Source organism: Alternaria arbusti (genome assembly GCF_024043155.1).
Source record: "Alternaria arbusti strain BMP 1465 chromosome Unknown scaffold_16, whole genome shotgun sequence".
Classification (NCBI taxonomy): domain Eukaryota; kingdom Fungi; phylum Ascomycota; class Dothideomycetes; order Pleosporales; family Pleosporaceae; genus Alternaria; species Alternaria arbusti.
This window is the reverse complement of record NW_026249956.1, coordinates 397,200-421,419: the sequence shown is the minus strand read 5'-3', so window position 1 is coordinate 421,419 and position 24,220 is coordinate 397,200. Positions and strand designations below refer to the sequence as shown.

Genomic DNA, 24,220 nt, shown 5'->3' with positions numbered 1-24,220 from the left:
CGGAAATGGCTAGGCGGCTAAGCGTGGAATCGCGGTCGACACAACAGTCCAGGCGGGCTGTGTTATCGGAGTGTTCAAGAGCAGGCAGCTCCACGCTTTGTAAAATCACTAGAGTCGGCCCCGAGTGAAGCGTTTGTGATGGCTGAAGACTACCTAGGTAAGTTTGATTGACCGGGACGGCAGGTGAAAAGAGTAGGCAGGATCATTACAGAAGAAAGTTGTCGCAAAAAGTTGTTGCAAGATACTTCATGGTAAAGAATGTAGCTAAGAAGCGTTGCTTGATGTGTACCAGGAACCATGATGGAGTTCGCCGTGGGGATGTCGCGTTGAAATGGACGTGTCGTGCGCACGAGCCTCCCGGTCTCCTCTGAGGCTGGCGGCTGGCGCTAGTACATCATCGTCGCGGGGAAGCATGGCAGCTATCTCGAGTGACAACACAGCAAGCATACCGCAACATGATCCGGCGAATGATATGTGGTAGACGCGAGAAACTTGTTCATTCCCGGTTCCAACGAGTACTTGATACATGCGTCGCGCCAGTGTGATCCCAGCCGTGATGAGACCAGCCTCCGCATATTCGGGTGGTTGGTAGACAGTTGCACGCACCCGCCATCTCGAGTAGAAAACTTATCCACTCCCACCGCCAAAATATCTTCATAATGCTACATTCCTGAACAGCTCCACTTGATTAGTGTACCGAAGAAGATATGAGTGTGGAGCCTGAATTCCAACTCAAGCAAACCAACGGTAGGTGAGCTGCACCAGCCATCCCAGACACGCATCGTGCTGACACAGGTGCCAGTCTCGCAGCCTCAACTATCCCATCAAACCTCGCAGCAGAGCGTTGCCGCTTCCCTCGCTGCTTCTGAGGGCTACTACAGCGCGTCAGAGCACGCGTCCAGTTCGAGCGACGAGCGCAGGCCTCTCTACCAGACACCGCCTTCCTCCCGCACACCGGCACAGAGTCATGAGCAGTTGGTGCCACACACTGACATCCCGATAACGTCTCTGCGAGGTGTTGGTGTCCCAAGACAGCAGCCTCAGCCTTCCTTCACACACGGACGCCCTCAATCGCCTGCTGTGTCTACCATCGCAGAGGAGTCGAGACCAGACACGCGAGACGCGAGGCGCTCCCAGTCATACAACATGGACGCCGAATCCCAGGTGACCACACCCGGCCAGGATACCACACCCTACATTCGATTCGCCATCGACCAACTCACACGCGACGAAGAGGTCCGCGGATCGAGGATATACCCAGAGGTCCGACCAGAGGACGACGAAGATGACTACCCCGTTGACAGGATTGTCCACGACAATGGCCTGGGATACATGGCGCAGGAACAACGGACACAGCAAAGGATGTCTCAACAAATACCACGGAAGCCCTTGAGGAATTCGTCAACACCGCTTGCGAAAGCCCCAGCACCCATGGCCACCACACAGCCTTACAACCCACATCACCCAACCCAACAGTACAGGCCCCAGCATTCACCGTCTCCGTCCCGGACACAGAACGATGTCTTCGTAGCACACACCCAACATGCGCCTCTGCACTTCCTCCCGGCTATCCTTCGCCCATTCTGGCTAGGCCTTTACATCTTCTTGTGTATTCTAATGCTTGCAGCCTTGATCCTTTCCGCCGTCTACTCCAACCGCAACGATGGCAACGGCCTGTGGGATTACAACGCGTTCGGCGACAACCGCTACTTTGTCTTCGAATACCTCCCAACTCTCCTAGGAATGCTCCTACTTCTATGGCTCATTCAAATCCAGACCGCTACCCAGCGCCTTATACCTTTCATCTCCATGGCTTCGGACTCTTTCCACATGCGCTCTGAGGCTGTCTTCCTCCGACTGTACCCGATGCAGTTCGTATGGCCTAACTTTGAGCATTTCCGCGCCGGACACCCCGGTGTCAGTGTTTTCTTCTTCGTGTCATGGCTGTTTACTTGGACGATACCCCTTCTTGCTTCCGCCTACAACGTACGATATGACGTGGGCCGCAGTGTCTGGCGATGGGTAGCCGTTCAGGGCGTTGTCTGGACCGTTGTTGTTCTCTACATCCTGTTAATTGCCGTATTGGTCTACATGCTGCTCTTCCTGACCCGCAACCCGACTGGCCTGAAATGGGACCCTCGATCTCTCGCCGACATCATCTCGCTTCTTGAGCGCTCGAACAACCTCACGGATTACAACAACTCTGAGACATTTGAGAAGGGCGACTGGCATCTGGTCAGCAACCGCGCAGACCGCATTGGATATTGGACCACTACAACGAGGCCCAGCGACGTCTTCTACGGTATCGGCGAAGAGGGTGCTGGAATTCGGAGGTTCTCGGTCCAAGAGGGACGTATCACTGAAAAGGGAGCTGAGCGTACCAACCTGGACCCGACCCAGGGCAACGACTTCACCATCCGTACCGACATCCGCAACCCCAGTGTGCGACTGCGATTCCTTCCATGGTACCTCAAGGACACTTCGGTCATTGCGTGGATCGTCATTGCCGCAGTATTGCTGGTCGCCTTCTTCGTTGTCAGTTTTGTCAACAGCGCCGTCCGCCTTGGATTTCTGCCCCAGGTCTTCGCTCGCACTGGCACAGACGGCTTCTCCGCGTCAAACTTCCTCTACTCCTTCATTCCGGCTCTGATCGCCAACTTCCTCTTCTTGGCTTTATTGTCTCTGGACTACTCTCTCCGGGTGCTCCAGCCCTACATGGCGCTCTCCTCCAAAGGCGGAGCTACCGCTGAGGCTTCTCTCCTAGTCGACTATGCCTGCCGCCTACCTTTCTCCGCCACTTTGGCGGCACTCGAGAACAGACACTGGCAAACAGCCGTTCTGTCCTTTGTCTCGTTGACATCCTGCACTCTGCCCATCCTCGCTGGAGGCTGCTTCTGGACGCAATACTACGGCAACGACGATGTCGTCCGCGTCGCAGCGGAACTCGCAGGATACTACGCCCTCTGCTTCTTCCTCGCCCTCTACGGCGTCAGCCTCCTCGCTCTCATCCCAGGCCGCCGCCGAGCCGCCCTTCCCCACCGCAGCAACACGCTCTCCGAGATCATCAGCTGGGTCTACCAATCCCCCATTCTCGCCGACCGCGCCTTCTCCCGCCCGCAGACAAAGCCAGAGCTCGTCGCAAGGCTAATGGGAAGCACCTACGCGGAACGCACGTGGGCCCGGTCCGCTCTCTCGCTCGTCCGTCCTTCCCGCAACAATCTGCGCAGCGAGCCAGCTGCGGAGCCCGCCCTAGGCGACAAGAAGACGAGGAAGGAACGCAAGAACGAGAAGCACAACTCCTACACCGACCCACAGAAGATTCGTTATGGCTTCGGTATCCACGTCGGCCGCGATGGTCTCGAGCATCTCGGCATCGACCGCGTACATCGCGGTGGAGAGAGGAGTGGTCGTGAACTGGTCATCTGGGAAGAGCAGAACAACAACAAGAGGAAGAGCTGGACGAGTCAGGTATAGGGTTGTTTCCCTTCTGACAGCAACGATCGTACACGACGAACGAAACGCATTTCACGATCACACACACTTATACTCGTATTTCACGAGTTTCACACAACATAATCGACTTTTAGCATCGGCGTTTGGAGGTCTTTTCTATTTACATGACGGATTCATGGGTATCACGGCATTTGGCACGACGGCGCAAAGAACTTTTTGAATAGAACGAAGTTCATGGAATGTATAGTATGGTAATAATGAGAGCGATATAGACGAGGGGTTGTAGGAAGCGGAGTCTTCCTCCTCAAGAGGTCAATGATGTGTATACGGAAAGGCAAGATTTGAGCCTAGTAATTTATGAGAACGATGAATGCATAGAGATGAAGACAAGAATTGTATACATCAAAACATCATTTCAACAAGATCTTTTCTCTGTGGTATTAAGATTGAATTTCCTTCATATCTACTATCTACGCAGCAATAGCCGCCTCAGTAAGTCTGCTAATCTCCAACTCGCCATCGCCACCCAGATTATCCAAGCCATGGAACCCCTCCTCCACAACCCATTTCTGCTCGTACTTCATAAGCACTTTGCACGCATTACCCACGACCAGGAGACCAGGCGGTCTGCTGCCTTCCTCTTCAACTGCCGCAGACACATGTTCCAGCGTCGTTCTGATGACTCTCTGATCAGGACATGAAGCGCGTTCTAGTACGGCGACGGGTAGATCGGCGGGATACGCTTTGCCAACTAGACTTTCGACTAGGGCGGAGAGACGGTGGAGAGACATGAGGAGGACGAGGGTGCGGGAGGCTACGAATTCGGGTGGGTCGAGGGGCGCGCCTTTGCGACCGGTGCCGGTGCAGATGAGGACTTGGTCGGCAATGCCGCGGTGTGTAGCGGGTATGGCGGCGAAGAGGGGGGCGCTTAGGGCGCTGGTGATGCCGGGCAGCACGCTGGGTATGAAGCCGTGCGCGCGGAAGAAGTCGTATTCTTCGCCGCCGCGGCCGTAGATGTATGGGTCGCCTTGCTTTATTCGCACGACTACTTTGCCCGCCTTGAGGCCTTCCAGACCCAACTCTAAGAGCTCTTCTTGCGCTTTGTCGGCATTTCCTGGGAACTTTCGTGCAATGTGGACGGTTGCGCGGCGGGGTACAAGGTCGAGGATGGGTGCGGGGACGAGTTTGTCGGCGAGGATGAGGTCGGCGGAGAGAATGGCTTTGTGTGCTGCGCGGGTGAGGAGGTCGGGGTTGCCAGGGCCGGAGCCTGCCAGTATGATACGACCTGGCCGTCGTGCCGCTGTGGTGGCGGTGGGTCCGACCTTGGAGGGGCTGCTGCTGGCGAACTCGCGGAACAGCATGTCGACGTCTGCATCTGTGATGCCGGCGAGACGACGCAGAGGCCAGTACTCGCATATCTGTGAGAGCCAGCGCATGCGACGTCCCCGTGCAGCTTCCTTGCTCTCCTCCATGATGAGCTTATTGAAGGTTGCTGGCTGCCCGCTGTCTTCTTCTTCTGCCTCTAGATCTTGCGACAATTCTGCCGCATGATCTTCTTCCCATATGCGTCGCCGCAGTGTGCCTAACCTCTCTACTGCATCACCCAGCCGCGGTGGAAGTGACGCCGCAATCTCCCTCTTTATCCTTGCAGAGAGCTTGCATCCCTTTCCAGATGTTGTGATCCCGATCTGTAGAGGGCCGTCGGAGTGTGTAGAGAGGAGGGTGAACGAGCATAGGTTCGGTGCATCGGCGACGTTGACTGGTATGCGTAGTCTCCGGCAAAGACTCGAGATGTGGGTTGCTGTGGCGAGTTAGAGGGAATTCGAGATATTCTCTCATATCACTTACCTGATGTGTGTTTTCCGCCCGTAGTAACAAATACAGCATCTACTACGCTATCCACTTCCTCTCGTCCAAGTGTGGTCAAGTCGTCGTCTTTGAAACTCCGCTTTAGCCACTTTACTTCGCCCGCCTCAATCCTCTTGACAAGTCCATAGTGAAGTGTGGAGTCTTCGGGCGCGAGCAGTATCGGTTTCGCGCCAACCTCTATTGATCGTGCGCATCGCGCGCCTGCTAGTGGATTGGAGCCGACTATAAGGTGGATGTGGGATGTGGCGTCTACCGCGGTAAGAAGTGCTGGCGCCATGATGAAGTATGCAGAGGATAGATCTGAACAAATTCGAATTCCACGAAAGAGGGGCAGTAATATGAGTAGAGGCAATCGTCGATGCGGTTACTCCTCGGCGGTGTTGATAATGCGCGTGGCACATTATTTGTTCCGATAGCGACGAGCCGATATGGCGCGATCGCACTAGGGCATTCCCGCGGAAAAAGGCGAAATATGAGTGGTTGTTCCGCCCAATGGTCGATGGTGCAATTGACTGCTGTCAGACTTGCGCGGAGTTAGTCCATCTGCTCGTCTCGACCCATGACTATGTTGAGCGCTTTTCGGCTCAACATCACACTGTGTCCTAAGGCGTTGAGCTTTGCCGATGCGGATATCAGAGCGGGGTCTTGGCTCTCCACTCGGATTTTCTCTTTCACGCGCACGTCGTGGTCCTTGTACTTGAACGTGCGGTCGGCTTCATCGTGCGCAGGTGCTCGTGCCCCGCCAAGTGCTGATGCAAAGGTGTTGCGGATGCTGAAGCCAGTGAGCGACGTGCTGTCGCCGGCGTTGTGTGGCTCGAGAGTGCGGATCTCGAGAACGAGGGCGGCATCGAAGACGAACAGGTGGAAGGACACATTCGCTGGCAGCGGAGGGTCGAATGTCTGTGATTGTCAGCAATGTCCGTGTTGGATATTCAGGTGCAGCCTACCTTGTCGTCGACGGGGTTCTCCCACCACGACGGCTGGACATCCGAGTAGCCCTTCAGTGCAGCTTGCGCTTCCAGGATGTGATCGTGCAGCAGTTGCAGTTGCCCGGATACGAAGTTGGCGTTGGTAGCATCGCCGCCCCAGGTAGCCACGTCGATGACGTCGAGGCAGCTGTTGATGGAGGTCCGAATGGAAGTGAGCTGGGGCACAACAAGCGTCGGCGCATGCGGTGCAGAGGAAATGGCGAGGTCGTACGTCAGCGAGCCTTTGGGTGGTGGGAGGCTTGCGAGGCGGAGCTTGACGTTCTGCACGGTGTGAGCTGCTGCATGGGGACGGAGAGTGAAGGACATACGCCTTTGGTGATGCGCGTGCCCACGCGAGTAATGAGGCCCTTGAGACTCTCGGAGCGCACCGAAGTCAGCACGAGTGTCGAGCCATTCTCCGACGGCGCAAGCAGGGCAGCGCACTCTTCCAGGCCTGCCTTGAGCGACTGCAGCGTCTCGCGGAGTTGCACCAGCAGCCACTCGAGCTCGCGCGCTTGCGACTCTGCCTGCTCGTGGGCGAGGCGGGCGTCATCGATGGGCGGCCACACAGCAGTCGACATGGCGGTGATGGCTTCCAAGTTCCAAGGCACGATGCGGCAGATTGTTGGTGTCGGGCTGCCCGAGCTCCTCGATGGCCAGGATCCACCGCTCACATTGCGGATCTCGCTACTATCCGAGAAAGGAAGCCATCCCTGCATCTCTCCGCCCATCTCTTCACGTGCCGAACACATCACGCACTTGTACACACATTAAAGCCCTCCGTCACGATCCGTCGCATCCGCCAGCGTGTTTGCAGACAAGCCGCGGACCCTCTGGCTGCTTGGGCGTGTCGAGCAGCCTCGGGATGATGCAAAGCGCGCGCGATAGTGCCGTAACCCTGTGCGATGAGGGAGCTAGTCGACGACGCCAACAAAGAGCCGATTCACAGGTGCACTACGTCACCCGCTTGGCCGCACCTCATAAACAAGCTTGCCAGGCCTCTTTTCGTCGCGCGTTTGAGACGCAGCTAGCCACGTCGAACCATCCTCTGTAATCGCACCATTATCGTGCATCCTAATCTTAATAACCTACACCCTTGCGACGACGACTCTTTTGGGCACCATACACCATGGCTGTAGCTAGTACGTTGCCTGTCGCTTCCTAATTCGGTTGCGCATCTGCTAACACACCTTCCAGGACCTCTTCTCGCATTCGGCTCGCTGATCCTGGTCGCTGGAGGCCTGCTCTTCCAATTCCTGACCATCCTCACCGGCGGCGTCAACAAGGCTCCTCTCACCAAGTTCTACTTCCTCGAAGCCACCACCGGCGGCATCCCCAACGCACGAAACCCATCGCGATGGACCTTCTTCGCCATCTGCGGCGCCGACCCCGACTCCGGCAACAATGCCAACTGCGGCTCACCTGTACCGGCGCTGCCATTCGACCCTCCTAGGAACTTTGGCACTCAGGAAAACATCCCCGAACAGTTCATTGGTACCCACATGTACTACTACCTGTCTCGCTTCATGTTTGCTTTCTACCTGATTGCTCTCTTCTTCGCGGCCATCGCCCTCATCTCTGGTCTCCTTGCGCTCTGCAGCCGTCTTGGAGGATACCTCTCTTCCCTGATGACGTTTGTCGCTCTCTTCTTCCAGACCCTCGCCGCAGCCCTCATGACGTAAGTCTATCTATCCGTATATCTCTTAGTACATTGACTAACATTCATCAGCGCATGGGTAGTCAAGGGCCGCGATGCCTTCCGCTCCGCCGGCTTCGAAGCTAGCATCGGCAAATACCTCATGGGTTTCACCTGGGCCGCCGTCGCCTGCTACTTCCTCGCCACCGTCATGTTCTGCCTCGGAGGCCGTCTCGGCGGCGACCGCTCTTCCAGCATGCGCCGAAGCCGCTCTACCAAGTCGAACCGCAGCCGCGGCAGCTTCCTGGACACCGAGTCTCAGCGCAAGCCTAGGGATTACTCCCCATAAACTGGTCTTGAACGAGGAAGAAGTGGTCCAAGTGGATGAGGTACAACAAGGACCATTTGGAGGAAAACTGATCTTTTACGCGACGATATCCACGATTTGATTTTGTAATGAACGAACATAATACCTTGCTATAGCGCGCGAGTTAATGCTAGTATTGTACATATGCACATATAGCAAATACACTTTAACCAAAACTATATTCCAAATGACCATCCGATGAAGTTGATCGATATAAACAAAGGTATTCGGACAATACGCTTACGAAACACGTACCAATCCAGTTTCATTCCCCCTCCCACCAAGTCTCAAACATGCCCCCAGTGCCTCCCAAATCCAACACCTCACCACGTCTCCCTCCTCCAACGCCCTTCTCAACCACAGTCCACAAATCAAACGGCACCAACTCATCCTCACTATCGACCATATCCTCATCCTCGTCGTCCTCATCCCCGCCACTAACACCCACATACGCCGTAACCCCCCTACAACTAGCCACACATTCATCCATCAGATTCCAATCTCCATCTGGAACCGCAAGTTCCAACTGCGGGTCGCCGAGCCCCTCGTAGCGCATGATCGGCGGCGCGCCATTCGATAGCGTGTATGTAGTTTCGCGGCCCGTCAGGCGTGAAGTGTACGTTTGAGGTTGACCACGCTTGGAAGGCAGGACGACGGTGTGTGCTTCGTAGTCTGCGAGGGCGGCGTTGTATTGAGGCGGAGTGAGCTTTTGTTTTGTGTAGAAGGAATTGGCGAGGAGGCGGGAGCGCGCGGTGTGGCCTTCTATTAGGGCGATGGCGGGGTGGGGGATGTAGCGTGTTGTGCTTCTCTCTTGTCCTCCTTCTGCGTCTCCATTTCCGTTTCCAGGTTCTTGTGAAGTTGGAGTTGGAACAGCAGCAGACCACGGCGCCGCAACACCCATTCCTCCCTCTCCCAGAAACTGGTTCCAGGGCTTCACACCACTAACCCAAGGACCGGTGTCGTACTCCCCCACAGGACACATAGCCTCACCTCTTGGATCATAGATGACCTGGTCCCACGAATCCGCCTCTGTCCTCCTCCCCCAAATCGTGACTTCGAACAAAGTAATGGTGTCGCGGACTGCTTTCTCAAAGTCTCTGGCGCGCGCCACGCCGATGAGCGCGGCGCTGTGTTCGATGGTTTCGTCAAGCACGGTTTCGTAGGGCAGGATGTGCGCGCTTTCTTGCCAGATATCCAGTAGGTAGAACCAGATGGATTGCATAAGTGGGGTGTCGATGGGGTGGAAGTCGGCGAAGTAGTCGAGGAGGGTGGCGGCGCATATCCAGTATTTTGTGGTGAAGGCGGACTCGCAGTCGTCGCAGGGCCAGAGGTATTGGGGGTGGTGCGGACATGGCGGGTGGATGAGGAGGGATTTGATGCGCCTGTAGGCGATGGAAAAGTCGATGTCGTTGCGGCCGAATGTGTAGCGTGTGGCTATTGCGGGTGTTGTGGAGTGGTCTGTCACTAGGATGATGGGTGGCGGCGGCATTGCGACGGGCTTTAACGAGCGAGAAGCCATCGCGTCGGCAACTAGACCTATGTGAGCTGACTTTAGTTAGTGGTAAGAGTGTTGTTTGTGGAGGGCGAGTAGCAATCGAAGTTGATAGAGTAGTGCCAAGACTTGCTGCCTTGCACAATAGATTCAACTTGAGCGGCACACAATAAGAGTCGTAGTGAGAGTGAAAGAGATCCATCGCGTCCGAAGAACCGTACCAAATCGCTCCCGTCACGCCTACCACTTCGACATGCGACTAAGTGTACTCATCCTCCCATGCTGCATGTTGCTCAACAGCGCTTCCTCTAGCGCCGACTGACTGATACCTGCATCTGTCCGATGTGAGTATATCAACTTAAGGGTGGATAATCCCAGGACTCACCATCAATGTCGCTGAAGCTGCTGCCCATACTCGGCGTGCCTTCACTACCTTCTTTTCTGGATCGCAGTCCTCCGCGTCGTGGACTACCGAGTCGGCCTAGCGCCGCGCGGTGGTCCGAGACAGGGCTCATAGGGCTCTTTGCCGCTGAGGGAGGGCCGCCGGAGCTAGTCATCGACGACGCCGTCTCTGTGGTTGCGATCGACTGTACGTCCATGGACGTTTGTCTGACAGGCGGAGCGTTCCTTGCACGGGCAGGTTGCAGAACCTTTTGCTCCTTGCTGCTACTAGCTCGGAAGCGTGAGTCTTGCGCGTACTTGCTATTGCTGGGTCGGGTCTTGACTGTTGCAAAAGGTAGACTTGTCTCGTGTGAGCCTGAATCGTCAATCTCTTGCGTTCCGTCTCCTTCCTCAAACGTCGAAAGCTCTCGCGGTTTCTTTTGCTGGAAACGCGGCGGGCGCTTGAAGAGTTGGCTTCGATGCGCTGGATGGTCAGTATCTGAAAGTGATGATGAGCTCGAGGACGACGAATCAGGAATGTCTGGAGAAGCTGCTTCGTGATTTCGATAGCTTGGTGGTGAGATTGGCGCATTCGCCCGGTCATCGGACCTTCTACTTGTCAAGTTAGGTCGCTGAGTGGAGCGTGTAGACAAAGTTCGAGCTGGTGCCTGAGTAAGTGCCCGGGATTGAGTAATCGTGGTGGTAGATGGTGTCCTCGAGAGCGAAGGTGCTAAGATATGTAAGAAAACATGTCTACTGCGGCATCTGAAATGCTTGTCGAGAGACTTACCGGGTATCACTACCTCTGCGCCACGCAGACTCGGACTGTCCTTCGAGCGTCCTGCTAACGCGGATGTAGTCCTCCCAGCTACGTTTTGTCAGCAAGATCAAATAATGCTGATGATTTACATACCTCCAGATCCGGCACTACCACCCCGTCGCATCGCAACGCCACCTATAGCAGTCATCGTGCTACCACCAGTCGGCGAAGATGACGGGGCAGCATTCGAGATGCTGACTTTCTTCATTTGGTTACGAACGTGATCTAGATGTCGCTCATATAGCCATGCAGCTTGCTGAAGAAGGAACGTTGGTGGGACTTGGAACTTGTCGGCTCTGTGACATGGTCAGTAAGGCTAATGCATTGCGTAGCGTGCATGTACACACAACTCGACCCCTACAATACATTAGCACTTCCTTGAGATGATTTTCGGAGTGAGTTCTGGATACTTACAGTTCAGATCGCTGGTCTTGGAAGACTTGGAAATAACCTTCCATAGTTGGCGATCCCTCTCAGCATCCCATTGTGCCTATGTCGCGGTCAGAGGAGCCCCGGAGACGCGGACAAATGCCACTTTACCTGCGGAGGATCTTCAAACTCACCCCGGATGAACGGGAGACGTATCAGAGCTGTGAACTGAACTGACGACATTAGAGATGATCTGGTTTAGCTGTAGGGGCGTAGAGTGATGAAAGGGTGGTTGGGTGAGGTGTAGTGATGCGGCTAGGCGATCGAATGAAGTAAGGCGTGAATTGATCTACGCCCGGGCTTGTGACCGATTAGGCCGGGAGCAGCAGTCACGTAGCAATGGAAGTAAACGACTACTCTAAACGAACTTGAAATCGTTTACATGCGTTTCCGATGATAATTGCTCAATCTTACAGTGTTAATCGTGAATAACTGAGCCTCGTGTATCAAGGCAACCATCGCAGCCTGGATCAAGCACCGCCACACCTTCCTCGAGAAAGCCACAGCGGCCCCGCTGAAGCACAAAATACTCGACGCGGGATCGTGCATAAATCCCCACCAAACACAGTCACTCCCCGAACTCAACACCAGGAAATCAACTCACGGGAAAAAATGTCAGCTCAAGCGGTCACCACTATCGACATCCAAGGCAAATTACCCAAGATTGCCTCTGGAAAAGTGCGCGATCTATACGCCATTGACGATGACACACTACTATTCGTTGCGAGCGACCGTATATCAGCGTATGACGTGATCATGGAGAATGTAAGTTCAACCTCACCAAACTTCAATAGTTCATGAGATATGTACAAGAGCTCAGACTAACATACTTCCAGGGCATCCCCGGAAAAGGCGCCCTCCTAACCGCCATGTCAATATACTGGTTCAACTACCTACCCACCAAAGTCCCCGGCCTAAAAACCCATTTCCTCTCCTCAGATCTCCCTGCCGCAATCCAGGACCAACCCTCGCTCAAGGACCGCAGCATGCAAGTTCGACGTCTGCGTATCCTTCCCATCGAGTCCATAGTCCGCGGCTACATCACCGGATCAGGCTGGTCTGAATACACCAAATCGGGCACCGTCAACGGCATCAAACTCCCAACCGGACTTGTCGAAGGCCAAAAGCTACCGGAGCCACTCTGGACACCGAGCACCAAGGCTGAAGTAGGCGGCAAGGACGAGAACATCAGCCCCGAGAAAGCGCGGAGCATGATTGGCGATGCGAAGATTGCGCAGCGTGTTGAGGAACTTTCACTCGCTATCTACAGCGCTGCTGCGGATCGCGCAGAGGAAGTTGGTATTATTCTAGCGGACACGAAGTTTGAGTTTGGCGTTGATGAGATGGGCGAGGTGGTGCTTGTTGATGAGGTGTTGACGCCAGATAGCTCGCGCTTCTGGCCTAAGGAGTCGTGGGAGAAGAATTTGGGCAAGGCGCAGCCGAGCTATGACAAGCAGTTTTTGAGGGATTGGCTGACGGGTGAGGGGTTGAAGGGCAAGGAGGGGGTTAAGGTGCCGCAGGATATTGTGGAGAATACGGCGGCGAAGTATAGGGAGGCTTGTGAGAAGCTTACGGGGAAGAGTGCTTGAGAGGTGGCTGTAATTGCAGTTAGACTCGCATCAGGGTTGTCGAGATGTCATCAGATGGCATGTTGATGTCACATCTGTGCCACCGATATATATCATAGCAGCAATGGAAGGTAGATGAAGACCAGAACTCGTGAGCTATGATAAGTCGGATACCCGACGAAGCCTTGCATGTATATTTACTAGTCTCTCCGGCCCTGTACAAGCCCCTCCCTTTCTTCCTCATCCTCATCATCAATATGCTTCCCCGGGTGCCGATACAGCACGTAATGCTGCAGCATGAAGATAATATCAAACACAATAGTGATGTTGCCCAGTCCAAACTTGACTGGATTACCAGTAACACCACTCCAATCATTCTCCAGTGCAGAATCGATGCACAACTGTGCGAGCGAAAGCCAGCCACCCGCAAAGTCTAGGAGCATAGGGTATATACTCCATCCTAACGTCGACTTGCGCTTGTAATTGACCCAGGCCTGGGGTATATACTTGAGGAAGACGGTGAGGAGTTTGACGTAGCCGAGCGTGTAGATCTATTTCGTATTAGTACCATCCAGGACGTTTGAAAGTCGTAAAGCAGGAACTCACAACATCGATCCACGCCCACCCTTCAGCATCATATCCCCGCCCAGCCTCATTCATCTTAACCAACACCACCACAACCCCAATAGCAAGCACACACCCCCACCAAACCCCTAGTATAACCCGACTAACCTTCTGCCTTTTGCCAATCTCAAAGCCCCATATCCTCTCAAAGAACTGACTATATATAATCACGCACATGACCGCGCCATGTGCCGCGAACAAGAAATCGTTGAACCGCACCGTCGTCTCGGGCGCGTCAGGATGACGAGCCGCATATTGCCCTTTTATCGTTGGCGAGTAGAGGAAGCAGGCGGTGGAGATGGTGTAGCAAGTGAAACCGAGGACGTTGAGGGTGGGGAAGTCGATGGCGAGGCCGAGCGTGGATTTGCGCAGGTAGTTCGATATGGGTTGCGGGTAGAAGGATAGGGACCTGTTGTGGGGTTGGTTAGCTGGGGCTTACAGGAGGAGGGATGGTAGGTGGGTGGTACTGACCACGACAGGAAGTAGGCCCAGCCCAGGACGCGCGATATGGCTCGCGCAAAGGCTTCGAGCTCGGGGGTCATCGTCATGGTGCTGGACGGCGAGGGCTGCACATGTGCGATGAGTATTGTCTGGCGTGCGTGTTCGCCGTAGACGAAGCGAAGTTGGAACAAGTGGAAGACCAAGGAGCGTGTGCTATCATAAACAGCCAGAAAACAGAGACATGTTGCTGAGACAAGTACTCATGGTGAGCGCCTGATGCTGCGGCGTGTACTGTACATGTGCGATTACGACAGAGGAGATGCGCGCATGCCCGCGGGATGGATGACAGGGGTCGGAATGGCTGCTTGCAACGCCGAAGTGCTCATTCGCCATCGGGTTCAACTGTGCATCGTGCCGGCTCTCAATTTAGTCGTATCATCGGAATTGCATACATGCTGTATTATACAAAGTTCGGCATTGTTAGAGACGAGGTGATGTACTTTCCTACTTTACAGCCTTATTAACACTCAAGGTATAACTTTAGTCCCTCTGCCTGTGCCTCGAAAGACTGCTGCAGACTCTCTCCAAGCGTATCCTTCAAGACTCCAGCAAACAACCCGTGAAACACTTCTATCGACTCATACAACACCATGCCATTGCCTATGTCGCTAAGTGCCTGCCAACGCGTCGAGGTAATAGCGAGTTCCCCCAAGTAATCCCATGCCAATCTTCCCAACTCCGGCTGCACATGAGTTATGCGCTCAGCGGACAACTGCGTGTTCAGGAGATTGTCGGGCGTGTCCTTGTTCACTGGCAACGGCAGCGCAGGAATCTGCACGCGGAAGAAGAGGAAGTTGCCCTCGACCGGTCGCTGCTCAGGCAGGGTGATGTTGCCCTTGGCTGAAGTAGTGAGGGCATAACGCACAAACGGGTTCCAGGCTGCGTAGTTGGCGAAGTCGGTGAGTACGTCCCAGGCGGCGGGGACGGTGCTCTTGATTTCTATGCGTGCGGTCGCGTTGAAGACGCCGGGTGCTGTGGCTGGGAGGTTGGTGTATTCGGACTGGGCGAGAGCCACAGGGAGGAGCGTCAAGGAGACGAAGCTCAGGAACTTGGACTTGAACATATTGGATGGATGGGTTGAGGGTTTTCAGCCTGGGAGTTGCATAGTTTTGTACCGGAGGCTACCCGAGGTTTATTGCTACATTAGCCACATCGCTTAGGAGACGATGCGAGTGTCTCCTGGGATAAATGGCGCCGGCTCCAAACATGGTAATCTTCATAAGCTTCGGGGCAAATCTCCCTGGGCGGATTCCTGGGCATGTAAACCAATAACTCTAATGTTCGTACTTGTGGATGGGACGGACACGGACGGACGGTGCCTATGTACTGGCCCAATACTTGTACATCGCGGACACTAAGCTCACCGCTGGAACTGGTATCATTACAGTGAGGTTGGAGATGTAACCTTGAAGCACGTGCAAGGCGCGGGACAAGTCGCGGCATGTGGGCCATGATATGCATGCGGAGGACGTCACTCCAGTCTCTCGGAATGCATCGCGGAACGCCGCATGTGGCTGCCCAACAACCTGCTCAGGCATCTACCGTGCTCGCTGCAGTCACTTGACATCACTAGCAGCGCGCAATCTGCGAATGACTAGAGTCGGCCAAAGAGGGGCTAGATAGCAGCGCAAAGGGCGGTGCCGGCGGCTGTGATGTGGTGGGCGAATGGAAGGCTGAGGGCGCGACATGCACCTGCATAAGCTATGAGCTGCCCCTCAGCACCGCGACCTGGCCAGCGACACAACTAACTGCACTTACGACGCCCTGCATACATATCTCAACACTTGGAAGCTTAGATAGAGCTCCAACTTGACTCACCTCTGCGCGCCCATCCAGACTTCTCTGCATTACGCGCTGAGGGGCCCCATATCTAGCGTGCCGCGTGAAGCTCCAGCCCCGCGGCTCAAACAACAGCCACAACGAACCTCCCGACGATACCGAGTGACAAGCAGAGATAGGCCCCGATAACGCGCCGAGTCAGGAACAAGGCACCAGTGTAGTTGTGTATAAGTGTCTTGCTGTGCAAGCACGCGCCCGCCACCTCCACGAGTCCTGGTCACGGAGGCGCATGACGCAACGCCCGTCTAGCATTCATCCCAAGTCACCCGCCGCCGTCCTCATCCGTCGCTACCCCCACAACCTCTCTCGCGCCCACGACACCTACCACTTCCTCACGACTGAGCTAGCGCTCCAACAGACCCTTCCACACGCTCTCCCGCAGGTTATATGAGCTCATCGCCCGACAACGCCGCCGAGCATACGACGCCCGTCTCCAACCTCACCTACTTGCACAAGCAGCAGCGCAAGGGCACAAAGGTACAGGACACACCACAAGCACGCGGCCGCAACACGTCGAGAAATGAGTTGGGAAGAAGAAATAAAGCGGCCGGCAAGGTTACGCGCATATACCCGAGAGAGATGTACGTGAAGCAGCACCACCCTTCCCTACATGGGAGGGGCGATGGTAACTCTTGTTCGTATTCAAACGCGACTGACTGTCACAGAACCAAGTCACCTTCGTCAGCCAAACGTCTGTCATCCACGTCTCCACCCACAAACTACCATGCCACTACGTCTCCATTACTATCGGCGATCGGTGCCACTCGAAACACGGCCGCACAATACACCAACGAGTGGGCCAAGTCGGTTCCCTTCTTTCCAAACTCCGGCTCCCCGGGTAATGGTGGCATCGCTATAGCCAGCTCTCCGCCTACCTTTCATAACTCGCCTGGTGCACGAGACGGGCTGTACGCACCACAGGCCATGTCAAACTCACCTCCAGGTGCACGACCCCTGAGCCACCCCAACCAATACACAAACTTTGGTGGACGCGTACAGAACTCGCCTGGAAGAGACCGTAGAGCATCTGTGTACTCGCAGCAAGGTGTTCGCCCGCCCTCGCAAAACTTCATGCAGAACCCGCCCCTCCCGCATCAACCCCAAGCACATTACTATGGCTTGCCAAACATCGACTTCGGCCTCAACAACGGCCAGTCCGATGGCATCCAGCCAGGGGAAGGGGGCTATTTCTGTGGCTTCGATACTCTATCCATGGCCGGAGACGAGGCGGCTCGAACTACAGAAAACGTGCTGCTTGTTGGCTCGCAAGGTGGGCTCGACGTCTTCCGCGTTGAAAAGAGCAAGATGGACATTGTAGGTCGACTAGAAGGCCTTAGAGGCGCTGTAATAGGCGCCAAGATCTTGCCTTGGACCTCGCGGCAAGATCCATTAGCTGCTTCCCGTCCACTGATTGCACTCATTCTTCACGGTCCGGTCGTCAAAGACAGCAGAAGCTCTAGTGGAAGCGGTGCATCCTCCGCGGCTGACGATTCGGCGTCTGAGTCACCTAGTAGGCCGTCCTCACGACATGGAAATCAAGAGGGGCAAATCAGTGGTTACCAAACCACGGTCGAAGTTTACTCACTGAAGGAGAAGCGGAGAATGGCCGTCCTGTATCGAACTCCCCTGATACCTCTCACGAGCCCAATCGATAGCCCTATGTTTCAGCCTCCACCTCCAGTAGGCGACTTCGTCATTGATGCGAAGGGGAAGTTTCTTGTTGTGGCGTCTGGTACAAGTGGAGAAGTCTTCGTATTCGCGCCTTACCACGAAGGTCATTCTGAGTATTCTGAGCGATTCCGCTGCATCGGCAAACTGTGGACATCCGTCCAGAATCGGGAGCGGGCTATACATTCAAGCGGTTCAAGTGCCGTTGACGGCAGCCATGACGAGATTCCTCCGGAGAAATATGGCTTGCCTGTGTTTTCGCTTTCCGATCGTTGGCTCGCCGTCACCCCACCAGCGTCAAGCGCGCTCTACCCTGTCAACGGTATAGCCCTGACTTCACCTTACTACGAGCGCGCTCCGGGCCTTGGGCACCACAGCGTACCGCCTCAGCCGTCCCCCAACTGCGCTGTCGATGTGCCCAACGAAGCAGGCTTGATCGATAGACTTACCAGGGAGGGAACACAAGTTGCAATTAAGGGTGCACGTTGGGCCACCGAGAAGGGAATGCAGGCTTTCAAGAGCTACATGAACAAGGGCCAGCAAGGAGCTAACATGCCGTATGGCCAAGATCCCATGCAGCATTACTTCCCCCCGACCCATGGTCACAATCAGACTCAGCCGAGACAAGAGGCATCTGTGATTTCCATCTACGATCTGCAGAGACTGTTAGACGCAGAGGAAACGAGGAACAAGAACGCACTTCATCCGGTCGCCACTATACCCGCGGCTCTCGGTTGCAGCTTCACGTCATTCGCTCCTAGTGGTCTTATGCTCATGACCGTTAGCAAGAAGGGCGACTACCAGGATGTCTGGGATCTGAAGCGTATGAATTTCCGACGAGCTCGTAAGACGCTGCGGGAACAGCCAACGGGACCTTACGTACGGCAAGTCGCCCGCTTCACGAGAATGACCGTTGCGAATGTCATCGATGTTGTCTGGTCTGCCCCTCGAGTCGACAAACTGGCAGTCATCACCGACAAGGGAACAGTGCACATGTTCCCGATGCCTGCGTCAGCGTTCCAATGGCCACCAGCTCGGCGGATTCGTCCTGCTGCACCAGCCCCACCAAAGGACGTCGCGTCCCCCACAGGCCGCGCTGGTGTGATGAACTCAGCAATGCAAGCTGTCAATAGCGCTAAGCCTTGGTTTGATGCTGTTCGCGCAAAGAACAGCGTCGGCGGAAATCGATTCAGTCTCAGTGGCTTGGGTGTAACCCCTGCCGCTGGCGCAAAGTCCGGCAAAGCCGTCGCTGCCAATGTAGGCAAGTCAATCAACAACATCCGGCATGCAGGCGACAACAAGATGACACTTCCGTCATCGCCTAGCGGTATCAAACCTTACAGCGTACGCTGGCTTTCTGGCAGAGGTCGTGGTTCGATCGCACTAGCATCCGGTGGTGTACTTCAGATCTGGCGGGTGCAGATGAGAGCTGCAACAGGCAAGGGCAAATCATCACATACTGCTTCTATAACCAAGAAGAAGACAGTGGAGTTCGGACTTGCTCCCATCCCAGACACCGCACTGCCACCCTCTATCACGGAGCAGTTGTTCCCACAACCCGGTGATCCGGAGACAACACTTGACTACTATGGTGACTGGCTTCCTCGCGCTTTGCCTTCTCGCAAGCCTGCCGTGCCATCTCTCGCACCACTCAGCTTCTCCGAGATTGAGACGAACCCTCCTTACCAGCCCTTCTACACTGACAAACGTGTCACGCGTTTTGTCTACTCCAGACAAGCACCAGAGGTTCAAGAGAGTAGCAGCGAATACCAGCCCTCGCTACCGGCGCTTATCTCAGATCTCCACCACGAAGATAGCTCGCCTTGGCTCTTTGGTGAGAGCGTAGAGGGAACACGTATCTCCACGCCAATCACTCAGGCATATGACTCCGGGGAGGATGACATCACGGGCGTTGCCGCGAGGATCGAGAACAAGCTTGTTCTTCGAGACGGCGAAGAGGAGGTAGAGCAGGTAGTCGTCACCACACGACGTCGGCGCGTGAAGAAGGAAGGTATTGACGGCGACGAGGAGGGTTTCTTTGAAGACGATTGCGAGGTGTTGGATTTCGCAGAGGATAGGGTATGAGCATGCACAGTCGCTTTGCTTGTCTTCCATTCAACATGTCCTTCCACACACCACCCCTACACTCGCTACCACATTTGCATCAGATCGGGCGTTGTCATCTTGGGTAAGGTGCAGCTATAGGCGCCGGCGTTTCTTCTTTTTGGGTCAGGAGGAAATCGCATCATTAGGATACCACGCAGCCGACAGCGGCCCTCGGCTTGCAACATCAATACATAACTTAGATAGCCAATAGATGGATTGGGAATATAAACCACGCTTTGTTTCACGCAACGAAGGAGGTTAAATGATGTGCTTACAGTCTAACCTTGCTTCGTATATGGCCGTCTTTACTCCATGATCGTGTCTTTAACTCCGTTATCCCCGTCCGCCGACTATCTCTACCGTGCTGGATGGTCGGCAGCGGATGGTCGGGGGAAATACTAGGTTTTCGAAAGAGAATCGAGGGTGCTCATTGGATCCATCCGCGTCTGATTTGCGTGGCTTTTGCACTACGTAGACGTGTTGTTACTGTCCGGTCAAGGGGAATGCATGCTCACGGTCCTGCAGCCGCGCACTACAGCAGAATGTGCAAGTGCTTTATTGCACTTTCGGTTGTTTAGCTGTAGGTAGCGTGTGGCGGTGGAGCTGGAGCATGAACCTACCGAGGAAGCTATGCGTAGTCGTAGAGTTTAGGGTTGTGTGTGGAAACAGAAGGCAGGAGTTAGAGGCCTGGACCAAAAGATATAAAGAGAAGGCTACAGCCGCCAACAAGACAGTATCAAGCTTACATCAGCACGAAGAGAAACATCAGCTCTATATCAAACAGTCCGTAACTGAACAAAGAAACATCAACATGTCTTCTACCGACCAGACCATCGTTCTCATCACCGGCGGTACGCAAACACCTCCCTACTTCCTACTCCATACTTTCTTCCCACCTCTGCCCTCTTTTCTTCACGTCCCAAATTCCCCTTCCATATCTTTACTAACACGCTAACCCAGCCAACGGCGGCATCGGCTTCTCCCTCGCCACCCAACTCCTCGAAAACGCCAAATACCTCGTCCTCCTCGGCAGCCGCTCCGCCGAAAAGGGTGAAGCGGCCGTGAAACAGCTCCAGGGAAAAGGATTGCCTGGGAAAGTGGAGTCGTTGCAGATCGATGTCAGTGACGAGACGAGTATTCTGAAAGCGAAGGATGTGGTCGAGGAGAAGTATGGTCGGTACGTTTACACCCATCCCTTCTCCTATCCCATCTCCATCTCCAATCCTACCCCGGTCCTTCCAAGCAGAACTCAACCCTCCCTCACCCACTAACCTCTCCACCAGCATCGACGCCCTCGTAAACAACGCCGCCATAACCGGCGAAGCACCCGCCTCCGCCTCTCTCGCCACACGCATGACATCCGCGTTCCTAACCAACGCCACCGGTCCAGCCGTCATCGTAGAAACGTTCGCTCCTCTTCTCGCGAAGAGCGCTGAGATGGGGAAGACGCCGCGGATCCTTAATGTGTCGAGTGGAGCCGGGAGTATCGGGCTCAGGAGTGACAGGACGAACCCGCATCAGGCTATGAAAAACGTATGGCCCCCGCTCTTTTCATCGGCTGTTTTGGTAAGATTGGTGTTGGTGGGGTTGGTTTGGTGCACGGGTGAGACGTTTGCTGATATGAAAGACAGTTGCCATACCGCAGTTCGAAATCGGCGCTGAACATGCTTACTGCATGCCAGGACTATGAGTATGGACCTAAGGGGTGGAAGGTGTTTTGCTTCTGTCCGGGGTTCACGGAGAGTAACTTGGGGCCTAGGGTACGTTAGGGCCGTTCCATGGCTTCCCTCGCTGATTTGGGGTGACGTTTGCTAACGAGTGCGATAGAACAAACCGGAGCATGGGGCCAAGCCTACGAGTGAGGGCGCGAAGCCCATGGTTGCTATCCTGGAGGGGGCGAGGGATGAGGAGTGTGGTGGCTTCTTGAAGGCGGAGGGGGGTTGGCCTTGGTGAATGGGTTGAGGACGGTGAGGTTGTGATTTTAGGATGGGGAGTCTGCACGTAGCTTGGGAGATGGTGAGTAGTGTGAGAAATTGAAAGGGGTATCTGCATTTGTTCCTTCATATCTTCGTTCCACCACTTATCCTTACACACGTCGCTTTTTGCCCACATCAGGCCTGCCCATCTCATTGCCTCAAGAACATCTTGTAGCTTGAGCTATCTGTGACTTCTTTGTACGGGTATCCGATATCCTTCAAGAAACTGGCCAACTTGCTGCTGTCCTCCTCTTTGCACTGTATTCCAGCCAGGATCTTCGCGACGTCGCCGCCGTAGTTCCTGTAGTGGAAAAGACTGATGTTCATTCCCGGTTGTAATGTGTTCAGGAACTTGTACAGTGCGCCACCTCGCTCAGGAAATTCGAACATGTACATATGCTCGTCGGCGGCGTTGCTGCGCCCGCCGACTAGGTAGCGGATATGTGACTTTACGAGCTCGTCTTGAGAGAGGTCCTCGGCAGTCATGCCTTCAGCGGCGAGACGTTCGATGAGGTCGGGTAGATCGCGGGCCCTTGTCGCCGCCTTGAGTTCGACACCAACGAGGATCTGAGCTGACTCAGGGCCACAGTAGCGGTAGCTAAACTCTGTGACTGCCATGGGGTGGATGACGGAAACGAGCTTGGCAAATGAACCAGGTTGTTCGGGGATAGTAACGGAGAGGATGGCCTCTTTGTTCTCACCAATGGCGGCGCGCTCGGCGACGAAGCGGAGACGGTCGAAGTTCATGTTTGCGCCGCTGGCAATGGCGACCAGACCACGGTTGCGATCTGGTGACGGGTTGCGGCTCACCCACTTCTTCAGGCCTGCAAGGGCGAGCGCGCCTGCGGGCTCAACGATGGAGCGTGTGTCCTCAAACATGTCCTTGATGGCGGCGCATGTCTCGTCTGTTGTGACTTGGACCACCTCATCGACGACCTCTTGACATATCCTGAATGTCTCCTCGCCCACTGTCTTGACCGCAGCTCCGTCAGCGAAGAGTCCGACGTCCTTCAAGAAGACGCGCTTTCCGGCTTTGAGCGATTCGACCATGGCGTTTGCGTCGTACTGCTCCACTCCTATGATCTTGACGTGCGGTGCTATCCGCTTGATGTATACACCGGTGCCCGCGATGAGTCCACCGCCACCAACACAGCAGAAGACGGCCTTGAGGTCCTGCAGGTTTGTCTGTCGCAGCAATTCCATGCCAACCGTACCCTGACCTGCAATGACATACGGGTCGTCGAATGGCGGTATAGACACAAGCCCATGCAGCTTCTCCAATCGCGCAGCTTCGGCCTTTGCAGCGTCGAAGTCAGCTCCATGTAGGATGACTGAGCCGCCTAGCCGTGAGACGTTCTTGTGCTTGATATCGGGCGTTCCTGAGGGCATGACGATAGTTGCGGGAATCTTGAGCTTGCGCGCAGAGTAGGCCACACCCTGCGCATGGTTTCCGGCACTACAAGCGACAACACCACGCCACCTATCCTTGGGATCCAAATGTGCCATCTTGTTGTATGCGCCGCGCAGCTTGAAGCTGAAGACGGGCTGGAGATCCTCGCGCTTGAGCAGGACATTGCATTCTAGCCTGTTGCTGAGATTGGTTGCGTGGGTGAGGGGCGTTTCCTGCACGACTTCGTAGACGCGCGAGGTCAGGATGAGGCGAAGGTAGTCGGGGTAGCCGTTGGGGAGAAGGAAAGCGTCGGGTATGACATCGTTGGTGCGCGAAGACGTCGATTCCGAGGGCGGACTCGGGTTCGCGCTGTACTCGGTCAGGGCGAGGCCGTTCTTGGGTGTGCGGGGCGAGACAAGGCCATTGGGACCGTTGTCGGGCGTCGTCGGCCGTGAGTAGTCGGGGACCGTCGTCATTGTGGTGTTGTGCCAGAAGTGCAGCTTGTTGAGCTTCTCTTTGTATTTTTTGGGCGAGTCATCGGAGGCTCGGTCGGCCTGCATCGGAGGCAGGGGTGTGTCTAGCGTCATGGGGAGCTATGGTGGGGTAGGGAGATAGCTTCCAACCTCCCAACTTCATCTCATCTCGCGTCGGATGGCGAACTCTCCGACATGTCGCGCCCAACATCCCCTTTTGAACTTTTCCCTTTGCTTCCTACGCGTTTTTCTCGTGTCGTATGCTTCCGCCGTCGTCTGCATCTACTAGTTTCGTTTGTCGCCATGTTTGCTCTCGATACCTCCTGACGGTCTCCGCGTCATCCTCTTCTAGTATCTGGCGTCGAGAAGACACGCCACGGACTCCAGGCTCCACTGGCGCACACAATGGCTGGCATCTATACGCCCCCCGTATGCTTCACAGCCTCGCGGTGATGCTAAGACGCGCGCGCGGGGTGACGACGTAGTACCCGGGGGAGGCTGCAGTAGTCGGCTTGTTGGTGTGGTCCTGAACGACTAGGCTGCCCTCTTCCAGCTCCGTTCTGCATATACGGGTGCGTTGGCGACCTGTACGACGACTTGCAGGAGAAGAACTGGAGAACGTTACGGACGAGCCCACGCGAGCGGCTAGGAATTCCCTCA

At 55.1% G+C, this 24,220-nt stretch overlaps 10 protein-coding genes across 10 annotated transcripts; 5 read left to right on the top strand and 5 right to left on the bottom strand.

Moving 5' to 3' along the window:
- Positions 1-707: 707 nt before the first annotated feature.
- On the top strand, positions 708-3,474 carry J4E86_009276 (uncharacterized protein; the record flags this gene model as incomplete). Its single annotated transcript, XM_051449782.1, has 2 exons — positions 708-747; positions 803-3,474. 2 exons carry the CDS (start codon positions 708-710, stop codon positions 3,472-3,474), a joined length of 2,712 nt encoding a protein of 903 aa, XP_051299119.1.
- A 449-nt stretch (positions 3,475-3,923) lies between these two features.
- Positions 3,924-5,599, bottom strand: J4E86_009275 (uncharacterized protein; the record flags this gene model as incomplete). The annotated part of the gene is made up of 2 exons (XM_051449781.1): positions 3,924-5,254; positions 5,302-5,599. The coding sequence occupies 2 exons, from the start codon at positions 5,597-5,599 to the stop codon at positions 3,924-3,926; spliced, it is 1,629 nt and encodes a 542-aa protein (XP_051299118.1).
- Positions 5,600-5,856: 257 nt separating this feature from the next.
- Positions 5,857-6,871, bottom strand: J4E86_009274 (uncharacterized protein; the record flags this gene model as incomplete). The annotated part of the gene is made up of 3 exons (XM_051449780.1): positions 5,857-6,222; positions 6,270-6,572; positions 6,620-6,871. The coding sequence occupies 3 exons, from the start codon at positions 6,869-6,871 to the stop codon at positions 5,857-5,859; spliced, it is 921 nt and encodes a 306-aa protein (XP_051299117.1).
- A 548-nt stretch (positions 6,872-7,419) lies between these two features.
- Positions 7,420-8,275, top strand: J4E86_009273 (uncharacterized protein; the record flags this gene model as incomplete). The annotated part of the gene is made up of 3 exons (XM_051449779.1): positions 7,420-7,432; positions 7,488-7,968; positions 8,020-8,275. The coding sequence occupies 3 exons, from the start codon at positions 7,420-7,422 to the stop codon at positions 8,273-8,275; spliced, it is 750 nt and encodes a 249-aa protein (XP_051299116.1).
- A 283-nt stretch (positions 8,276-8,558) lies between these two features.
- J4E86_009272 (uncharacterized protein) lies at positions 8,559-11,444 on the bottom strand (the record flags this gene model as incomplete). The annotated part of the gene is made up of 6 exons (XM_051449778.1): positions 8,559-9,823; positions 10,109-10,120; positions 10,171-10,650; positions 10,957-11,034; positions 11,080-11,282; positions 11,401-11,444. 6 exons carry the CDS (start codon positions 11,442-11,444, stop codon positions 8,559-8,561), a joined length of 2,082 nt encoding a protein of 693 aa, XP_051299115.1.
- Positions 11,445-12,027: 583 nt separating this feature from the next.
- Positions 12,028-13,004, top strand: J4E86_009271 (uncharacterized protein; the record flags this gene model as incomplete). The annotated part of the gene is made up of 2 exons (XM_051449777.1): positions 12,028-12,180; positions 12,252-13,004. 2 exons carry the CDS (start codon positions 12,028-12,030, stop codon positions 13,002-13,004), a joined length of 906 nt encoding a protein of 301 aa, XP_051299114.1.
- Positions 13,005-13,183: 179 nt separating this feature from the next.
- J4E86_009270 (uncharacterized protein) lies at positions 13,184-15,171 on the bottom strand (the record flags this gene model as incomplete). Its single annotated transcript, XM_051449776.1, has 4 exons — positions 13,184-13,534; positions 13,716-14,016; positions 14,079-14,261; positions 14,588-15,171. 4 exons carry the CDS (start codon positions 15,169-15,171, stop codon positions 13,184-13,186), a joined length of 1,419 nt encoding a protein of 472 aa, XP_051299113.1.
- A 1,163-nt stretch (positions 15,172-16,334) lies between these two features.
- J4E86_009269 (uncharacterized protein) lies at positions 16,335-19,700 on the top strand (the record flags this gene model as incomplete). Its single annotated transcript, XM_051449775.1, has 2 exons — positions 16,335-16,528; positions 16,613-19,700. The coding sequence occupies 2 exons, from the start codon at positions 16,335-16,337 to the stop codon at positions 19,698-19,700; spliced, it is 3,282 nt and encodes a 1,093-aa protein (XP_051299112.1).
- An 832-nt stretch (positions 19,701-20,532) lies between these two features.
- On the top strand, positions 20,533-21,411 carry J4E86_009268 (uncharacterized protein; the record flags this gene model as incomplete). The annotated part of the gene is made up of 4 exons (XM_051449774.1): positions 20,533-20,572; positions 20,682-20,898; positions 21,005-21,254; positions 21,367-21,411. The coding sequence occupies 4 exons, from the start codon at positions 20,533-20,535 to the stop codon at positions 21,409-21,411; spliced, it is 552 nt and encodes a 183-aa protein (XP_051299111.1).
- A 436-nt stretch (positions 21,412-21,847) lies between these two features.
- On the bottom strand, positions 21,848-23,674 carry J4E86_009267 (uncharacterized protein; the record flags this gene model as incomplete). Its single annotated transcript, XM_051449773.1, has 1 exon — positions 21,848-23,674. One exon carries the CDS (start codon positions 23,672-23,674, stop codon positions 21,848-21,850), a length of 1,827 nt encoding a protein of 608 aa, XP_051299110.1.
- Between the last annotated feature and the right edge of the window lie 546 nt (positions 23,675-24,220).